At 35.8% G+C, this 16,643-nt stretch overlaps 1 protein-coding gene across 1 annotated transcript in view; it reads left to right on the forward strand.

The window, feature by feature from the left end:
- AGBL4 (AGBL carboxypeptidase 4) overlaps positions 1-16,643 on the forward strand; it is a 1,430,302-nt gene that overhangs the window by 652,684 nt on the left and 760,975 nt on the right. Inside the window, exon 4 of the mRNA XM_043449387.1 lies at positions 16,152-16,246. Within this exon, the coding sequence (XP_043305322.1) occupies positions 16,152-16,246 (95 nt within the window). The remainder of the gene's footprint in view (positions 1-16,151; positions 16,247-16,643) is intronic.

Genomic DNA, 16,643 nt, shown 5'->3' on the forward strand with positions numbered 1-16,643 from the left:
TTCTCCTCCTGCCCCTAATCTCTCCCAGCCATCAGGGTCTTTTCCAATGAGTCAACTCTTCGCATGAGGTGTCCAAAGTATTGGAGTTTCAGCTTCAGCATCAGTCCTTCCAATGAGCACCCAGGATTGATCTGCTTTAGGATGGTGTGTATGTGTGTAAACATAAATATATAACGTCTTCTTTATCCATTTATCTGTTGATGGACAGCTAGGTTGCTTCCATGCCTTGGCAATTGTAAATAATGATACTATGAACATTGGAATGTATGTATCTTTATGAATTAGTGTTTTGGGTTTTTTTAAATATATTTTTTTTCAAATATAGTTTTATAGGAATTTGCCCTCTAATTTTTCAAGTTCTTTGGAAAATGTCTTTTTATTATAATATTTGTTCTTGTCTTTTTAGTGTTTGTAGTTCTGTTTCCTTTTATATTCCTGATATGAATAAATTGTACTTTTCTATATTTTTCTTGAGTATCAATACATCATTGTTTTATAGATTCTTTGTTGAAATTTGTATGTTCTTGAATCCTAATCTTCTTAGAATCTCTGTTTATCCTAAAGGTTTCCTTTAGCTTCTCTTTTATTTTATTAATATATATATAGGTAATAATGTCATCTATGAATGATGTTTTATTTTTAATTCTCATTTTTTACTACTTTTTCTAATTTTATTGCACTAGAACTTTCAAGGTCATGTTGAATATAAGCAAAAGTAGAAGCATCCTTTCTGTTTCCTGACTTTAAAAGGAGTATTTCTCATGTTTCACCATTTAGTAGGATTGCTATAATTTAATAGATAACCCTGTGTAAGATAAAGGAAACTCTCTTTTATTTAGAGTTTGCAAAGATTTTTTAAAACTTTTTTGGATGAATGTTACATTTTATTAGATATTTTTATTCTATTTGTTGATAATTTAATATTTCTCACTTAATCTATTAATGTGATATTACATTATTATATCTCTTTTTAATATGTAATCATTCTTCCATTCCTAGGGTTCATTTTACTTTGTATTGCTGTAATGTGTGTGTGTGTGTGTGTTAGTATAAATTTACTGCTGGATTTGAATTGATGATATTTTATTTAGAATTTTTCACTGAGTGCTTATAACTGATATACTATGATAATTTTTCATTTTCTAGTTTTCCTTACCTATTTTTTTGCTTCAAGTTTATAATAGCCCCATAAAATCAGTTGGGTAGCTTTCTATCTTTTTTTAAGTTTTACTTAACTTTAATATTTATGAAAATAAAATACATGTATGTAATTTTAAAAGTGAAATTCTACAGAAAAAGCCAAAAAGAAAATATTTGTTTACTTTTGCCACAGTTTTTGATTCCTGCTTGCTCAAACAAGAATCAGTAAAATTCTGTAAATAACAAAGTAGTGAATAATTTAGGCTTTATGGGCCAAGAGGTCTCTGTCACAACTACTTAATGTCCTTGCTTATTCTATGTGCTATTATGTGGTAAAGGCAGCCAGACAACACCTCAGGTGACACAGTGGTAAAGAATCTACCTATCAATGCAAGAGACACAAGAGACATGGGTTCAATCCCTAGGTCGGGAAGATCCCCTAGAGTAGAAAATGACAACCCACTCCAATATTCTTGCCTGGAAAATTCCAGAGAGTCTGGTGGGCCACAGTCCATGGGGTGACAAAGGGTTGAACACAACTGAGCATACACACACACACACACACACACACACTCTCTCTCTCTCTCATTCACAGTGAATAAACATGGGTAGTTTGTTGTTGTTGTTTTTCAAAAACAGGCAGCAGGCAGAATTTGGTTCCTGATCTCCTGGTCTTGAGGCAGTCATATTTCTTTTCATTGTTTCTTTTTTTTTAATTACAATTTTTAAAATTAATTTTAATTGGAGGATAATTGCTTTACAATATTGTGGTGGTTTTTGCCATATATTCACATGAGTCAGCCATGGGTGTACATGTGATCCCCATCCTGACCCTTTCTCCCCATCCCATCCCTCAGGGTCATCCCAGTGCACTGGCTCTGAGCACCCTGCCTCATACATCGAACCTGGACTGGCAATCTGTTTCACATATGTTAATATACATGTTTCAGTGCTATTCTCTCATCCCACCCTTGCCTTCTCCCACAGAGTCCAAAAGTCTGTTCTTTACATCTGTGTCTCTTTTGCTGTCTTACATACAGGGTCATATAAGATGGTAATACCATCTCTAAATTCCATATATATGTGTTAATATACTGTATTGGTGTTTTTCTTTCTGATTTACTTCATTCTATATAATAGGCTCTAGTTTCATCCACCTCATTTGAACTGATTCAAAGGCATTCTTTTTAATAGCAGAGTAATATTCCATTATGTATATGCACCACAGCTTTCTTATCCATTCATCTGCCGATGGACATCTAGGTTGCTTCCTTGTCCTGGCTATTGTAAACAGTGCTGTGATGAACATTGGGGTACACGTGTCTCTTTCAATTCTGGTTTCCTCGGTGTGTATGCCCAGCAGTGAGATTGCTAGGTCAAATAAGTTCTATTTCCAGCTTTTTAAAGAATCTCTACATTGTTTGCCATAGTGGCTGTACTAGATTGCTTTCCCACCAACAGTGTAAGAAGCTTCCTTTTTCTCCACACCCTCTCCAGAATTTATTGTTTGTAGACTTTTTGATAGCAGCCATCTGACCAGAGTGAGATGGTTTTGATTTGCATTTCTCTGATAATGAGTGGTGTTGAACATCTTTTCAGTTGTTGTTAGCCATCTGTATGTCTTCTTTGGAGAAATGTCTGTTTAGTTCTTTGGCCCATTTTTTGATTGGGTCACTTATTTTTCTGGATTCGAGCTTCAGGTGTTGCTTCTATATTTTTGAGATTAATTCTTTGTCAGTTGCTTCATTTGCTATTATTTTCTCCCATTCTGAAGGCTGTGTTTTCATCTTGCTTATAGTTTCCTTCGTTGTGCAAAAGCTTTTAAGTTTAATTAGGTCCCATTTGTTTATTTTTGCTTTTATTTCCATTACTCTGGGAGGTGGGTCATAGAGAATCCTGCTATGATTTACATCAGAGAGTGTTTTGCCTACGTTTTCCTCTAACAGTTTTATAGTTTCTGATCTTACATTTAGATCTTTGATCCATTTTGAGTTTATTTTTGTGTATGGTATTTGAAAGTGTTCCAGTTTCATTCTTTTACAAGTGGTTGACCAGTTTTCCCAGCACCACTTGTTAAAGAAATTGTCTTTTCTCCATTGTATATCCTTGCCTCCTTTGTCAAAGATAAGGTGTCCAGAGGTGCATGGATTTATCTCTGGGCTTTCTATTTTGTTTCACTGATCTATGTTTCTGTCTTTATGACTGGCTTTGTAGTGTAGCCTGAAGTCAGGCAGGTTGATTCCTCCAGTTCCATTCTTCTTTCTCAAGATTGCTTTGGCTATTCAAGGTTTTTTGTATTTCCATACAAATTGTGAAATTATTTGTTCTAGTTCTCTGAAAAATACCGTTGGTAGCTTGATAGGGATTGCATTGAATCTATAGATTGCTTTGCCTAGTATACTCATTTTCACTATATTGATGCTTCCAATCCATGAACATGGTATATTTCTCCATCTATTTGTGTCATCTTTGATTTCTTTCATCAGTGTTTTATAGTTTTCTGTTTATAGGTCTTTTGTTTCTTTAGGTAGGTTTATTTCTAAGTGTTTTATTCTTTTCGTTGCAATGTTGAATGCAATTGTTTCCTTAATTTCTCTTTCTGTTTTCTCATTGTTAGTGTATAGGAATGCAAGATATTTCTGTGTGTTAATTTTATATCCTGCAAATTTACTATATTCATTGATTAGCTCTAGTAATTTTCTAGTGACTTCTTTAGGGTTTTCTATGTAGAGGATCATGTCATCTGCAGTGAGAGTTTTACGTCTTCTTTTCCAATCTGGATTCCTTTTATTTCTTTTTCTTCTCTGATTGCTGTGGCTAAAATTTCCAAAACTATGTTGAATAGTAGTTGTGAGAGTGGCATCCTTGTCTTGTTCCTGACTTTAGGGGAAAGGCTTTTAATTTTTCACCACTGAAGATAATGTTTGCTTTGGGTTTATCATATATGGCTTTTATTATGTTGAGGTATGTTCCTTCTATGCCTGCTTTCTGGAGGGTTTTTTTTTTTTTTTTTAATCACAAATGGATGTTGGATTTTGTCAAAGGCTTTCTCTGCATCTATTGAGATAATCATATGGTTTTTAGTCTTTCAATTTGTTAATGTGGTGCATCATTGTTTCTTCTGATATTACTTCTGTATTTTTAAATAAAATTTCTATACAGCTATTCTCTAGTCATTTTAGTTTGCATTAGTATTTACCTACTTTGTATTATGAGATGATGTTTTAATCCTTTCACAGTTCTGCTACAAAATATAAGCAATTCCCCTCCCCCACATATTTATGTCATCTTTTGGTTAAAATAATATTCAATCTTTTATTATGAATAGGTAACTAGAACTTCCCTGGTGGCTCAGATGGTAAAGCGTCTGCCTACAGGGCAGGAGACCTGGGTTCAATCCCTGGGTCGGGAAGATCCTCTGGAGAAGGAAATGGCAACCCACTGCAGTACTCTTGCCTAGAAAACCATGTGGACAGAGGAGTGTGGTAGTCTACAGTACATGGGGTTGCAAAGAGTCAGACACGACTGAGCTTTCACTTCCAGCTATTAATTCAGATGAGTCTTGTGAGATATGATTAACTTTTTTTCTGTTGTGCAACTATCCCATCTGCCTCTGGCCTTTTGCTAATAATTGTTTCTTCTTTTTCTGTTAAATTGGTATTTAATGCACCTTTTGCAAATCGTTTCTGTCCCTCCTCCCCCCCCCCCCCATCACTGCCAACCCCCATCATACCTTCACTTGGATACTTTGGTCTCTGCTTCTATTGATGTCTTTCATCAGTAAAAGATTGCCATTAAAATTTGAAATAGAGGTTCTAAATACATGTTTGGACTATGCTGATCTATTTTCTTGGGGGAGTTTCCCATGCTAATAGTTGTATATATTTTATCTTTGATTGAGTTAATTTTCCCACAGAATACATTTTTTTTTAAAACTACTGTATATGGATATAAGCTTGACTGTCAGTATTCTGGAATTTGAATCTGGAATCTCTTCCACCCCTCCAGAGAATGAGCCTCTAGTTTTCTGTCATGATGGATGAAGATTCACTTGGGTGTTGATGTGAGGGAAGGAATTTGGGACTTAATGTTTCTTTACAAGGACTATGAACCAAGCTCAGACTGGCACCCCAAGTACTTCCAGTGTTTTCCATTTCTGAGATTCTTTGGTATGAATTATTTTCTGTTTGTTTCTTAACTTTTTAAGTTAAATACTTGGCACTCTCTTTTTCAATCTTTCTTCCCTTCTAGTATAGACACATAGCGCTAAAATTTAATTTCTCTGTATATATATTTTTTCTGTGTGACATTGCTCTGCTATATAGTGCTGAATCAATCATCCAATTTTAAATGCTTTGTGCTTTCCCTCACTATTTCTTCTTTGATACATAAAAAACTAAGAAGAGTATATAAAAATTTCAAAATATCTGAGTTTTTGGTCAATTTTTTTTGTACCAGATTTATGATTTTATGACTGGATAGTGGGAAGTTGTGATTAGAAGAATATGAATTCTTTGATATTTGTTGAGATTTGTTTTGTGACTATATGTATGTACTTAATCTTTTACAAATATCTCTTATTACTTGAAAAAAAGTTTATTCCCTAATTGTTTATGTGGAAAGTTTTACAGATTTTCATAAATGATATTTCAATGTTAGTTGGTCAGTCATGCCACACTCTTTGCAACCCCTTAGACTGTAGCCAGCCAGGGTCCTCTGTCCATGGAATTTTCCAGGCAAGAATACTAGAGTGTGTTGCCATTTCCTTCTCCACGGTGATCTTCCGAACCCAGGAAATGAACCCTATTCTTCCACATTGCAGGCATATTCTTTACTATCTGAGCCACCAGGGAAGCTGGAGCTTATCAAATTGGAAGTTTTTGGTTTACTATAGCCCTCAGAATTTTTGGTTGTTTACAGTATCAGTTACTGAGATTAATCATTGTGGCTCAGTCAGGTTTTACTTGTGATGTTGTCAACTTTTTATTTTATATATTTTATGCTCTTTTTAGGTGCACACATATTTAAAGTTGATATCATGTAGAATGTTTGCTTTTATATGGTGATTGTATCCTTAATTTTTCATTTTTGCTCAATATGTTTTTAGGAAAAATCAATATCTGATACTGCCATAGCTCAAACAACCTTTCTTTAGTGTTTTCATGTTATATCTTTTATATCTTTTTCTAGGTTTTCAGTTTCAAAATTTTGTGCCATTATTTCTTATGCTTGTCTCTGGGAAAGATGATTAAGTGTAGATTTTTCTAATCAGTTTTTTAACAAATAAATTTGTCAGTTTTCAATATCTGTGATTACAGATATTTAGAATTATTTTTACTGTCATTTTGAGTTTTCAATAAATAATGTTTCCTTTTCTTTTTATTCCCTATATCTTCTATTATATTTGTCATGCTTTCTTTATTCTCTCTCTCTTTTTCACTCATTTGGAATTTATTAATCCTGTTTCTATTATTATAGTGACTACTCTTGATTGTCACATTCTTGTTTATGGCAATTAAATTAATTAGGGATTCCCTGGTGATTCAGACCATAAGGAATCTGCCTGCAATGCAGGAGACCTCTGTTTAATCCCTGGGTCTGTAAGATCCCATGGAGAAGGTAGTGACTACCCATTCCAGTATTTTTGCCTGGAAAATTCCATGGACAGAGAAGCCTGATGTGCTACAGCCCATGGGGTCTCAGAGAGTCAGACACAGGACTGAATGACTGATACTTTCACTTTCATTAAGTTAATTGGCTTCCCTATCCTCCTTTGGAATCATAGAAAGACCTTATAATACTTTAACTATGATTTTGCCTCTCTCCACTTCACCACCATCTACTTTTTAAAAATTTTTAACAGCTCTAAAAATTAATATTGTTATAGTTTTGGTCAGTTCTTATTTATATTTACTCATTTCTCTGCCCATTGTTGCTTCTTGCCATCATTACCTTTTGTGGTCAATTTCTTTCTTCTTCTGAAATTCGTCTTTTAGTAGCTCCTTCACTGAAATCTGAAATTGCTAAACTTCTTAGGCTTTGTTTGAAAATTTATTATACCCTTTTTCTTGGGTAATGTTATTCCATTATTTTCTGGTTTCTCATGTTGCTGGTATTAAATTTGCTTTTTAACTTCTGTTCCTTTGTATGTAATTTTTATTTTCTTTGATTTGTTTTGAAAACACGTCCTTCATTGTTGGTGTTTTGTATTCAATAGTTTCACTATGATGTGTCTATATCTAGATTTTTAAAAAATCCTACTTTGGATGGACTTGTGATTCCTAAATCTGAATATCCCTGTCTTTCATCAGTTCTGGAATATATTCAGTCTTTTCTTTGTGGATTTTTCCTCTCCCAGTTTCTGTTGTCTCTATTTTTAGAACTCTTATCAGATACATATTTTTATATATTTCTTCTGTGTCTCTTTTCATATTTTCTATCTTGCTAATTCTCGCTGTTGAATTTTGGAAAATTTTATCCATTCTGCATCTTAACCTGTCTACTGAATTTTTTAGTTTAATTACATCTTTTATAATTTCTAAAAACACTTTAATTTTTTTCTAGACTATTTCTGGCATTAAAAAATAAAAAAACTTACTGTGTTTTGTTCTGTTCTCATGTATTCAAACATTCTTTTATTTTTTTAATCACTTAAAAAATAGTTGTTTTAAAGTCTGTCTAGTATATTTGCTATTAGGTCTTTTGTAGAAGTAGTTTCTTTCTACTGATTTATTTGTTTGTTTGTTTGCATGGGTTGAATAAACATTTATTTCTTGGTTAAAAAAAAAAAAGTACTTTCTCTATAGTTCACCAGATAGTTTTATGACTGATGTTCTTTGTGGTCTAATTCAGTTGTCTATTTCTCTGACTGATTCTCACTTTTAGTGTGGATTGTTTTCTTTTATGTTTTACAAATGTATATGAAAGTTTGACCTCTTTAAGGCTTCATTATGGAAATTCTGTATGCCTAGGCTGAAAATGTGTGCATTCAAACCAAAAGTATTTTTTTATTGCCTGAGCCAGATGCTCCAGGGATATCTTCCTGTAACGAAGTGAAAGTGAAAGTTGGTCAGTTGTGTTGACTCTTTGCAACCCCATGAACTATACAGTCCATGAAATTCTCCAGGCCAGGATATTGGAGTGGGTAGCCTTTCCTTCTACAGTGGATCTTCCCGACCCAGGGATCCGACCAGGGTCTCCTGCATTGGAGGTGGATTCTTTACCAACTGAGCTATCAGGGAAGCCCTGTAAGGACATGTGTTGTAAATGCGTGGCCTGGATTCTTAAGCATGCATACATGCTCAGTTGTGCTGGACTCCTTGCAACACCACTGAACTGTAGCCTTCAGGTTCCTCTGTCCATGGGATTTTTCAGGCAAGAATGCTGAGGTGGGTTGCCATTTCCTTCTCCAGGGGATCTTCATGATTCGGGGATCAAACCTGCGACTCCTTCATCTCTTGCTTGGCAGGTGGGTATTTTACCACTGAATCCAGTCACCGAGGAAGCTCCAGTTCTTAAGCAGGTGGTGTAAATTCAAACTGAAACCTAAAAGTGTTCTGGCCCATGTTTTTAAATTATTCTCTACCCCCAGATCTAGGAATAGATACACATGTATCTTTGTCATCTCCCATTGTGAGTGAATGATTTCTTTCTAGACCACAATTTCACTAATACTATATCATTTTGAGGGTCCTATATTTGTGAAAGCATCTCATGTCAGATAGCCTTCCTCATACAGATTCATGGCCTCATTTACTATCCTTGCATAGATTTAAAAAATCTAAGTTCTTAGATACCAAGACCAATAATCTGCCTTCTGTACATCTATTTTTCTAGAATCTGTGGATTTCTTTTTATTTATTAGGAACTCTTCATGTAAATAATGTTCATAAATATCCTATAGTTTCTGGCAGTTTGTGGAAGGTTATCCAGAGCTGTATTCTCCAACTGTTTTCACTTTCAGGCACACAAAGAAAATAACATTTAAACATATAGAGAAGATGATACCCATGCAGAATGTTGTAATACCTGGGAATGTTTAGAGGATGATCATATGAAGTTTGATTAAAAAAAATAACAATAACACAAAATTTTAAAATAAAACAAAAAAACTACAGAGGATATCAAATGCTAATTTTTTTAATCTTCAAATTTTTTATTGAAATACATTAGTTTTGTCCATTGAACTTTCCATTTTTGTATGAGGTTTTGATTTCTGAAATGAATATGTGAAATTCCTGATCAAGACTTTTCAATGATCTATTCAGTCTTAATAAACATTAATAAGAAACTGTCCCCACAATAAAGTGATAAAAACTTTTAAACTGTTCAAATATATAAGCCATGTGAAATTATATTAAAGTATCTAATAGTTCTCCTTTTTCCACTTATAATTGCAGTATTGACATTTCTTGTAAACATCAAATGATGTTAAAATTGAATCAAACTTTCAATATTATACTGATTTAAGGCTTTCTTGGTGTCTGGGTGGTAAAGAATCTGCCTGCAATGCAGGAGACTCGAATTCCATCCGTGGCTGGGGAGGATCTCCTGGAGAGGGACTGGCAACCCACTCCAGTATTCTTGCCTGGAGAATTTCATAGACAGAGGAGCTTGGTGGGCAGCAGCCCATGGGATCGCAATAAGTTGGGCACGACTTAGCTACTAAACAAGAAAAAGGTAATGAAATGTTTTAAAATAATTGTGACTGTCTAATTTGTAGAATATTCAGGCCTATTTAGAATAGTCCTTGGGACAGCTTGGATACCATTAAGTGGAAAATTTACTCTTGATTGGGCAAAAGTATTGGATCTATGGGAAGAAAAAGAATTAAAGCCACTGTCTGGGATTGCCTGCAGTCTTCTTACTACACCCTCAGCAACACTGCACCACTCCTTGGCCTATATCTGGGGTGGAGTTCTTATATTCCTCCATAGCACCATGAGCTCCTTAGTCATGATGGGCAGAGCTCCAGGCCTCACACAAGACTACCGTGAGAGCTCATGCTACAGGTCACCATTTACAAAGCTTCAATTTAGAGCATCCTATTACTAAAACAAGAAGCCTGGGTTAAATTTTAAATATACAAAAAGAAATAATGGAAGAAAGGACTGGAAAAAAAGAAAGAAAGGGAGAAGGAAGGAAGCTATAAAAATGGAAAGATCTCGTTTTGTTGAAGATAAGGGGGGAAGTTCAATAAATGTTGAATTCCTATTCTTATCTAGATGCAATGTGCCAGTTGATTACTAATATAATCTCACAGATTCTTATAATAACTTTGTTAGAATGGTATTATCATTTCAATCCCAGATTGACTTTTAAAACAGTATCAAAAATGAGTAATTATCTTGCCCAAGTTCACAAAACCAGTGAGGAGCTAGGTTTCAGTCTCAGGTATATCTATCTGGAAAGTCCAAGATCTTATTCTCTTGAGTCAATGGACTGGGTGCAAATTCTAACTCTACTACAAATTAGCTATGTAATTTGAAATTACTTGTTCTTGATACCACTTGCCTCACCCTAAAGAGGTAATAAATTGTCCCTGTCTCAAAATATTCATTATCCTCAAAACAAGTGAGCTAATACATCAGATATCAGCTTAGGATGAAAAGTGGAAGTGAAAGTTAGTCACTCAATCGTGTCCAACTCTTTGTGACCCCATGAACTGTAGCCCACCAGTCTCCTCTGTCCATGGAATTCTCCAGGCAAGAATTCTGGAGTGGGTTGCCATTTTCTTCTCCAGGGGATCTTCCCAACCCAGGGATCAAATCCAGGTCATCCACATTGCAGGCAGACTCTTTGCCAACTGAGCCACCAGGGAAGCTTAGGATGAGGTCCACACATCTCTAGTACTAAAAAACTGTACAGGTGATTTTGGCGCTAGTGGTAGAGAACCCACCTGCCAGTGCAGATAGATGTAAGAGATGCGGATTTGATCTCTGGGTCGGGAAGATCCCCTGGAGAAGGGCATGGCAAACCACTTCAGTATTCTTGCCTGGAGAATCCCATGAACAGAGGAGACTGGCAGGCTGTAGTCCGTAGGGTCGCACAGAGTCAGACACAACTGAAGCGATTTAGCATGACTTAGAATGCACAGCTTAGAATTAGGTGCATAGAAAGTCTCAGAAGTTGTTAATTATTATTATAGTTGTTACTGTTACCATTACCTCATAGATGTAGTTTTGTCTGATGTATTTTGAGAAAATAACTGACAAATAACTAGAAAATATGGAAGCCAAGATTTTCTGCACTGCTTGCTTCTAAATACCTTTGATTCTTACAACCACATGCTACCTTGCTAAATAATGTACAAAACATTTTTAAAAATGCACAGGTAGAATATACAAAAATAATTTCAAAATTGATTAAAGCCTTAAATGTGAGACTGGACAATGTAAAACTCCTAGAGGAAAACATAGGCAGAATACTGTCTGACATCAGTTCAGTTCAGTTCAGTTGCTCAGTCGTGTCCAACTCTTTGCAACCCCATGAACCACAGTGTGCCAGGCCTCCCTGTCCATCAGCAACTCCTGGATTCTACCCAAAGCCATGTCCAATGAGTCAGTGATGCCATCCAACCATCTCATCCTCTGACGTCCCTTTCTCCTCCTGCCTTCAATCTTTCCCAGCATCAGGGTCTTTTCAAATGAGCCAGCACTTTGCATCAGGTGACCAAACTATTGGAGCTTCAGCTTCAACATCAGCCCTGCCAATGAACACCCAGGACTGATCTCCTTTAGGATGGACTGGTTGGATCTCCTTGCAGTCCAAGCAACTCTCAAGAGTCTTCTCCAACACCACAGTTCAAAAGCATCAATTTTTCAGTGCTCAGTTTTCTTTATAGTCCAACGCTCACATCCATACATGACCGCTGGAAAAACCATAGCCTTGACCAGACGGACCTTTGTAGACAAAATAACATCTCTGCTTTTCAATATGCTGTCTAGGTTGATCATAACTTTCCTTCCAAGGAGTAAGCATCTTTTAATTTCATGGCTGCAGTCACCATCTGCAGTGATTTTGGAGCCCAGAAAAGTAAAGTCAGCCACTGTTTCCCCATCTATTTGCCATGAGGTGATGGGACCAGATGCCATGATCTTAGTTTTATGAATGTTGAGCTTTAAGCCAACTTTTTTCACTCTCCTCTTTCACTTTCATCAAGAGGCTCTTTAGTTCTTCTTCACTTTCTGCCATAAGGGTGGTGTCATCAGCATATCTGAGGTTACTGATATTTCTCCTGGCAATCTTGATTCCAGCTTGTGCTTCTTCCAGCCCAGCATTTCTCATGATGTACTCTGCATAGAAGTTAAATAAGCAGGGTGACAATATACAGCCTTGATGCACTTCTTTTCCTATTTGGAACCAGTCTGTTGTTCCATGTCCAGTTCTAACTGTTGCTTCCTGACCTGCATACAGGTTTCTCAAGAGGCAGGTCAGGTGGTCTGGTATTCCCATCTCTTTCACAATTTTCCACAGTTTATTGTGATCCACACAGTCAAAGGCTTTGACATAGTCAATTAAGCAGAAATAGATGTTTTTTGGAACTCTTTTGCTTTTTTGATGATCCAGCGGATGTTGGCAATTTGATCTCTGATTCCTCTGCCTTAATTTTTGATCCAACTCCCAGAATAATGGAAATAAAAACAAAAATAAACAAATGGGACTTACTTAAACTCAAAATTTTCACACTAAAGGAAAGAATAAACAGAACAGAAAGACAACCCTAGATTGGGAGAAAATATTTGCAAATGATGTGACCAGCAAGGGATTAGTCTCCAAAATTTACAAACTCCTTATGATGCTTAACAGCGTCAAAGCAAACAACTCAATCAAAAAACAAGCAGAACACCTACCTATATAGACATTTCTTCAAAAAAGATATACAGATGGACAAGAGACACATGAAAAGATATTCAACATCACTAGTTATTAGAGAAATGGAAATCAAAACTGCAATGAAGATACCATCTCCCACCACTCAGAATGGCTATGATCAAAAAATCCACAAACCATAAATGCTGGAGAGGGTGTGATGAGAAAAGAACCCTCCAGCGCTGTTGGTAGGAATGTAAATTGGTACAGTGACTACTACAGTTTTTTTTTTTTTTTTCCTTAAAAACTCAAAATAAAGCTACCATATGACCTTATAATCCCACTTTTGGGCATTTATCTGGAAAAAAAACAGGATGAAAGGATACTGGCATCCCAACGTTCATTGCAGCACTGTTTACAAGAGCAAAGATATGGGAACCACCTAAATGTCTGTCGACAGAGGAAAGGCCAAAGAAGATGTGTTGCATATATACAGTGGAATATTACTCAGCCATTAAAAGGAACAAAATAATGCCATTTGCAGCAATATGGATGGACCTAGAGAGTGTCATCCTGAGTGAAGTAAATGAGATAGGGAAGGAGAAATATTGTATTACATCCATTTTATGTGGGATCTGAAAATAAATGATGAACTTGCAAAACAGAAAACAATTTTATGGTTGCCAAGGGAAAGAATAGAGGAAGGAATAGTTACGGAGTTTGGGGTGGACATGTACACACTGCTTTATTTAAAATAGATATCCAACAAGGACCTACTGTATAGCATAGTGAACTCTACTCAATGTTATGTGGCAGGCTAAATGGGAGGAGAGTTTGGGTAGAAATGGATACATGTATATGTATTGCTGAGTTCCTTTGCTGTTGTTCACCCAAAACTATCATGGCATTATTTGTTAGTCAGCTATACCCCGATACAAAATAAAAAAGTTTAAAAAATAAATTTAAAAAATGCATGGGTGGAGAATCATAAAAGAATGTGTTCACGAATTCCCCAGTGGTCCAGTGGTTAGGACTTGGCATTTTCATTGACGGGACCCAAGTTGGATTCCTGGTTGGGAAACTAAGATCCTACAAGATATTCAGCCAAAAAGAAAGAAAGAAAGATTGTTTTCTTTTTGCATTTGGTATCATAGGGAAAGTATATTTATTGTCTAGACACTTAGGATTTAAGTTCTAGCTCTAACATTTAATAGTTCTGGGATCTGGGGGTGGGGGTGTAAGCCAGTTACCATTTATTAGAGTCAATTTCCTCATGTCTAAAGTTAGTCTAAAATGAACAATTTTATTTATGAATAGAGAAGCTAAATAATATAGTATGTTTTAAATACCTGGGGGAAAGTTTTTGGCATGTGGTAGGATATGAATGATCAATAAATATTCCACTTTTTCATTTTTTATTCCAGCTTCACATATATACATTCTTTCTGTATTAGATCTCCTCTTGCATTTAGCATTAGTCTGGATCCTAAAAGTACATCATGGCCCTGTGAGGTTCAAAGGCCATTTGTCCCCCTTGATAGTGATTTTCTTAAATCAAACAGTAGCCAAGACCCTGGGAGAAATAATTGATCTGACAACAGGCAGGTCTGGTTTATTAATAATGGAATAGCCTTGGACATTCTTGATGACTTAATGTGATGACAGAAAAGAGGTCAGAAACTGAAATGCCTAGAGAGAGGGTCAATGGCTAGGTCTCTGAGGAGAAAGGAAAACATGAGTTATTCCTAAGACCTTATTTCTTAGAACAAAGCATTTTACGGTAGTGCCAAATATGAATCCAGAGGAAATGCTTTGAATGTTATATTTTTAAAGGAAAACTAAATGTAAAGGATTCAAAAATTGCCCACTATATTTATATTTATTTTTGCCCTTATTTTGGAAAACAGTCTTGATTGGAGTTATAAAATTGGAACCTTAGTGAGTAACTTAGATCTTGGCTGTCTTAACTCTTTTATTCCTTGAGTTTAGATATCAGTTCTCCATCTGTTAATTGCACAACTTAAGACAGGATAATTAACATCACTGAACCTCAGTTTCCACATCTGTAAAATGGAGATGTTTGTATTTTAATATAATTGTAAGAGAATATTAAAAATTTTTTAAGTGTATACAATTTCTGGCACTTGACATTAATACCTCACACAATAAATATTTATTCAGTGACTTAATACATGAATTTTGATGCATCTGTTTTTCACTGCCTTTGGACAGAAAGGCCAGCCTATGGTAACCTCTTGAAAGCTTTTCATTTTCTCTGACTATTCAGGCTGCTCTTGCCCTGATCCTCATCCTTTTTCCTTTGGATTATTTCAGTGGTCATTTAATGTCTTTTAACCCCAATTCTCTGCTCTTTCCCCATCTGTCTTCCTCACTTGTGATAAAGTTGTTTATTAAAACAAAGACTTGTTTTCTTTTAAGTCTACTACACTTCTGGAAGGGTTTTAGTCATCTAAAACATTCCACTCCCCCATTGTAAAGGTGTACCGAGGGAGGTAAGGAGCTCACCTATGCACCTGTGCTCCTATAAACTGATACTAAGATTAGGATTGAGCTCAGTACTCCTTGCCCCTAGCAGAAAACAACAAAAAAGGAGAAAACATATATTCTGTAGTTGTAGTCAAAGGGGTGCTGAGCAGCTACAGAAGTTTTTAATTTCAATTTTCACTAAGTTGTTATTTTTAGTTTTGTTGAACTTCAAATGCACCACTGCTATTATAGTGATATTCATTTCCATGGAAATTCTAGGTGAGCCTAGAGAGAAGATGCAATTAATAAAATAACTAAAACTTATATAGCATTCACTATGTACCAAGCAAAGTTCCAAGCACTATACATTAAATCATTTCTCATCAGTAACCCTAGGTACCATTATTATCCCAATTTTTCAGATGAGGAAACTGAGGCAAAGAAAGATTTAGTAGCTTGGCAAGGTGACAGACTAAGAGTGGTAGAGTGAGATTAAAACTAAGCCTTCCAGATTCCAGAGTCTATGTTCTTGATTACTATGCTAAGCTAGCAGAAACACTGAATTTCTGTGAATATCATTTATTCTCACTATGTTGGTAGCTAGTCCATATGGTTTCCCTTAACCCTTCTTTTTACTTCCAGTTCTAATTATCAGAAAGGGGCAACCTGAATAGCACAGTCTTTTGATAAACTTTTCCCTCTTTCTTTCTCAGAGAGTCATTTTCAACATTGTTAACTTCAGCAAAACTAAAAGTCTTTATAGAGATGGGATGGCCCCTATGGTGAAATCTACCAGCAGACCAAAATGGTAAGTGACCCAGAGAATGGACCTCCTTTTGATTGGAGAATGTGACCCAGGGCTCCAATTTATCTGCTCTACTGGCCCTAAGAAGAGTTCAGTGAGTTTCTGCATGTTCATTGTCTGGACTCTCTGCACTGCTCTTTGAGAGTGTTTGAAAAGAAAGCATGGTTCCGTGTTTGGAATTACTAGCATTCTCTTATGAGGGAATGTACAGTCTGTTATTTGATAAGATGAACTTCCTGTCTTATCTGGCTTTTATCATGACATCTTTGGAAGCATAAAGCTGACTCTGTTTTTGTTTGTTCTTTTCTAACCTGTGCAGAGATATTGTACATTAACCCAGGAGGATATTAGGAGCTACAGTTTTGTAGAGTTCCCTTGTTTTGCTTGTTTGTTGTGGTTT

This window comes from Cervus canadensis, chromosome 2 (assembly GCF_019320065.1).
Source record: "Cervus canadensis isolate Bull #8, Minnesota chromosome 2, ASM1932006v1, whole genome shotgun sequence".
Classification (NCBI taxonomy): domain Eukaryota; kingdom Metazoa; phylum Chordata; class Mammalia; order Artiodactyla; family Cervidae; genus Cervus; species Cervus canadensis.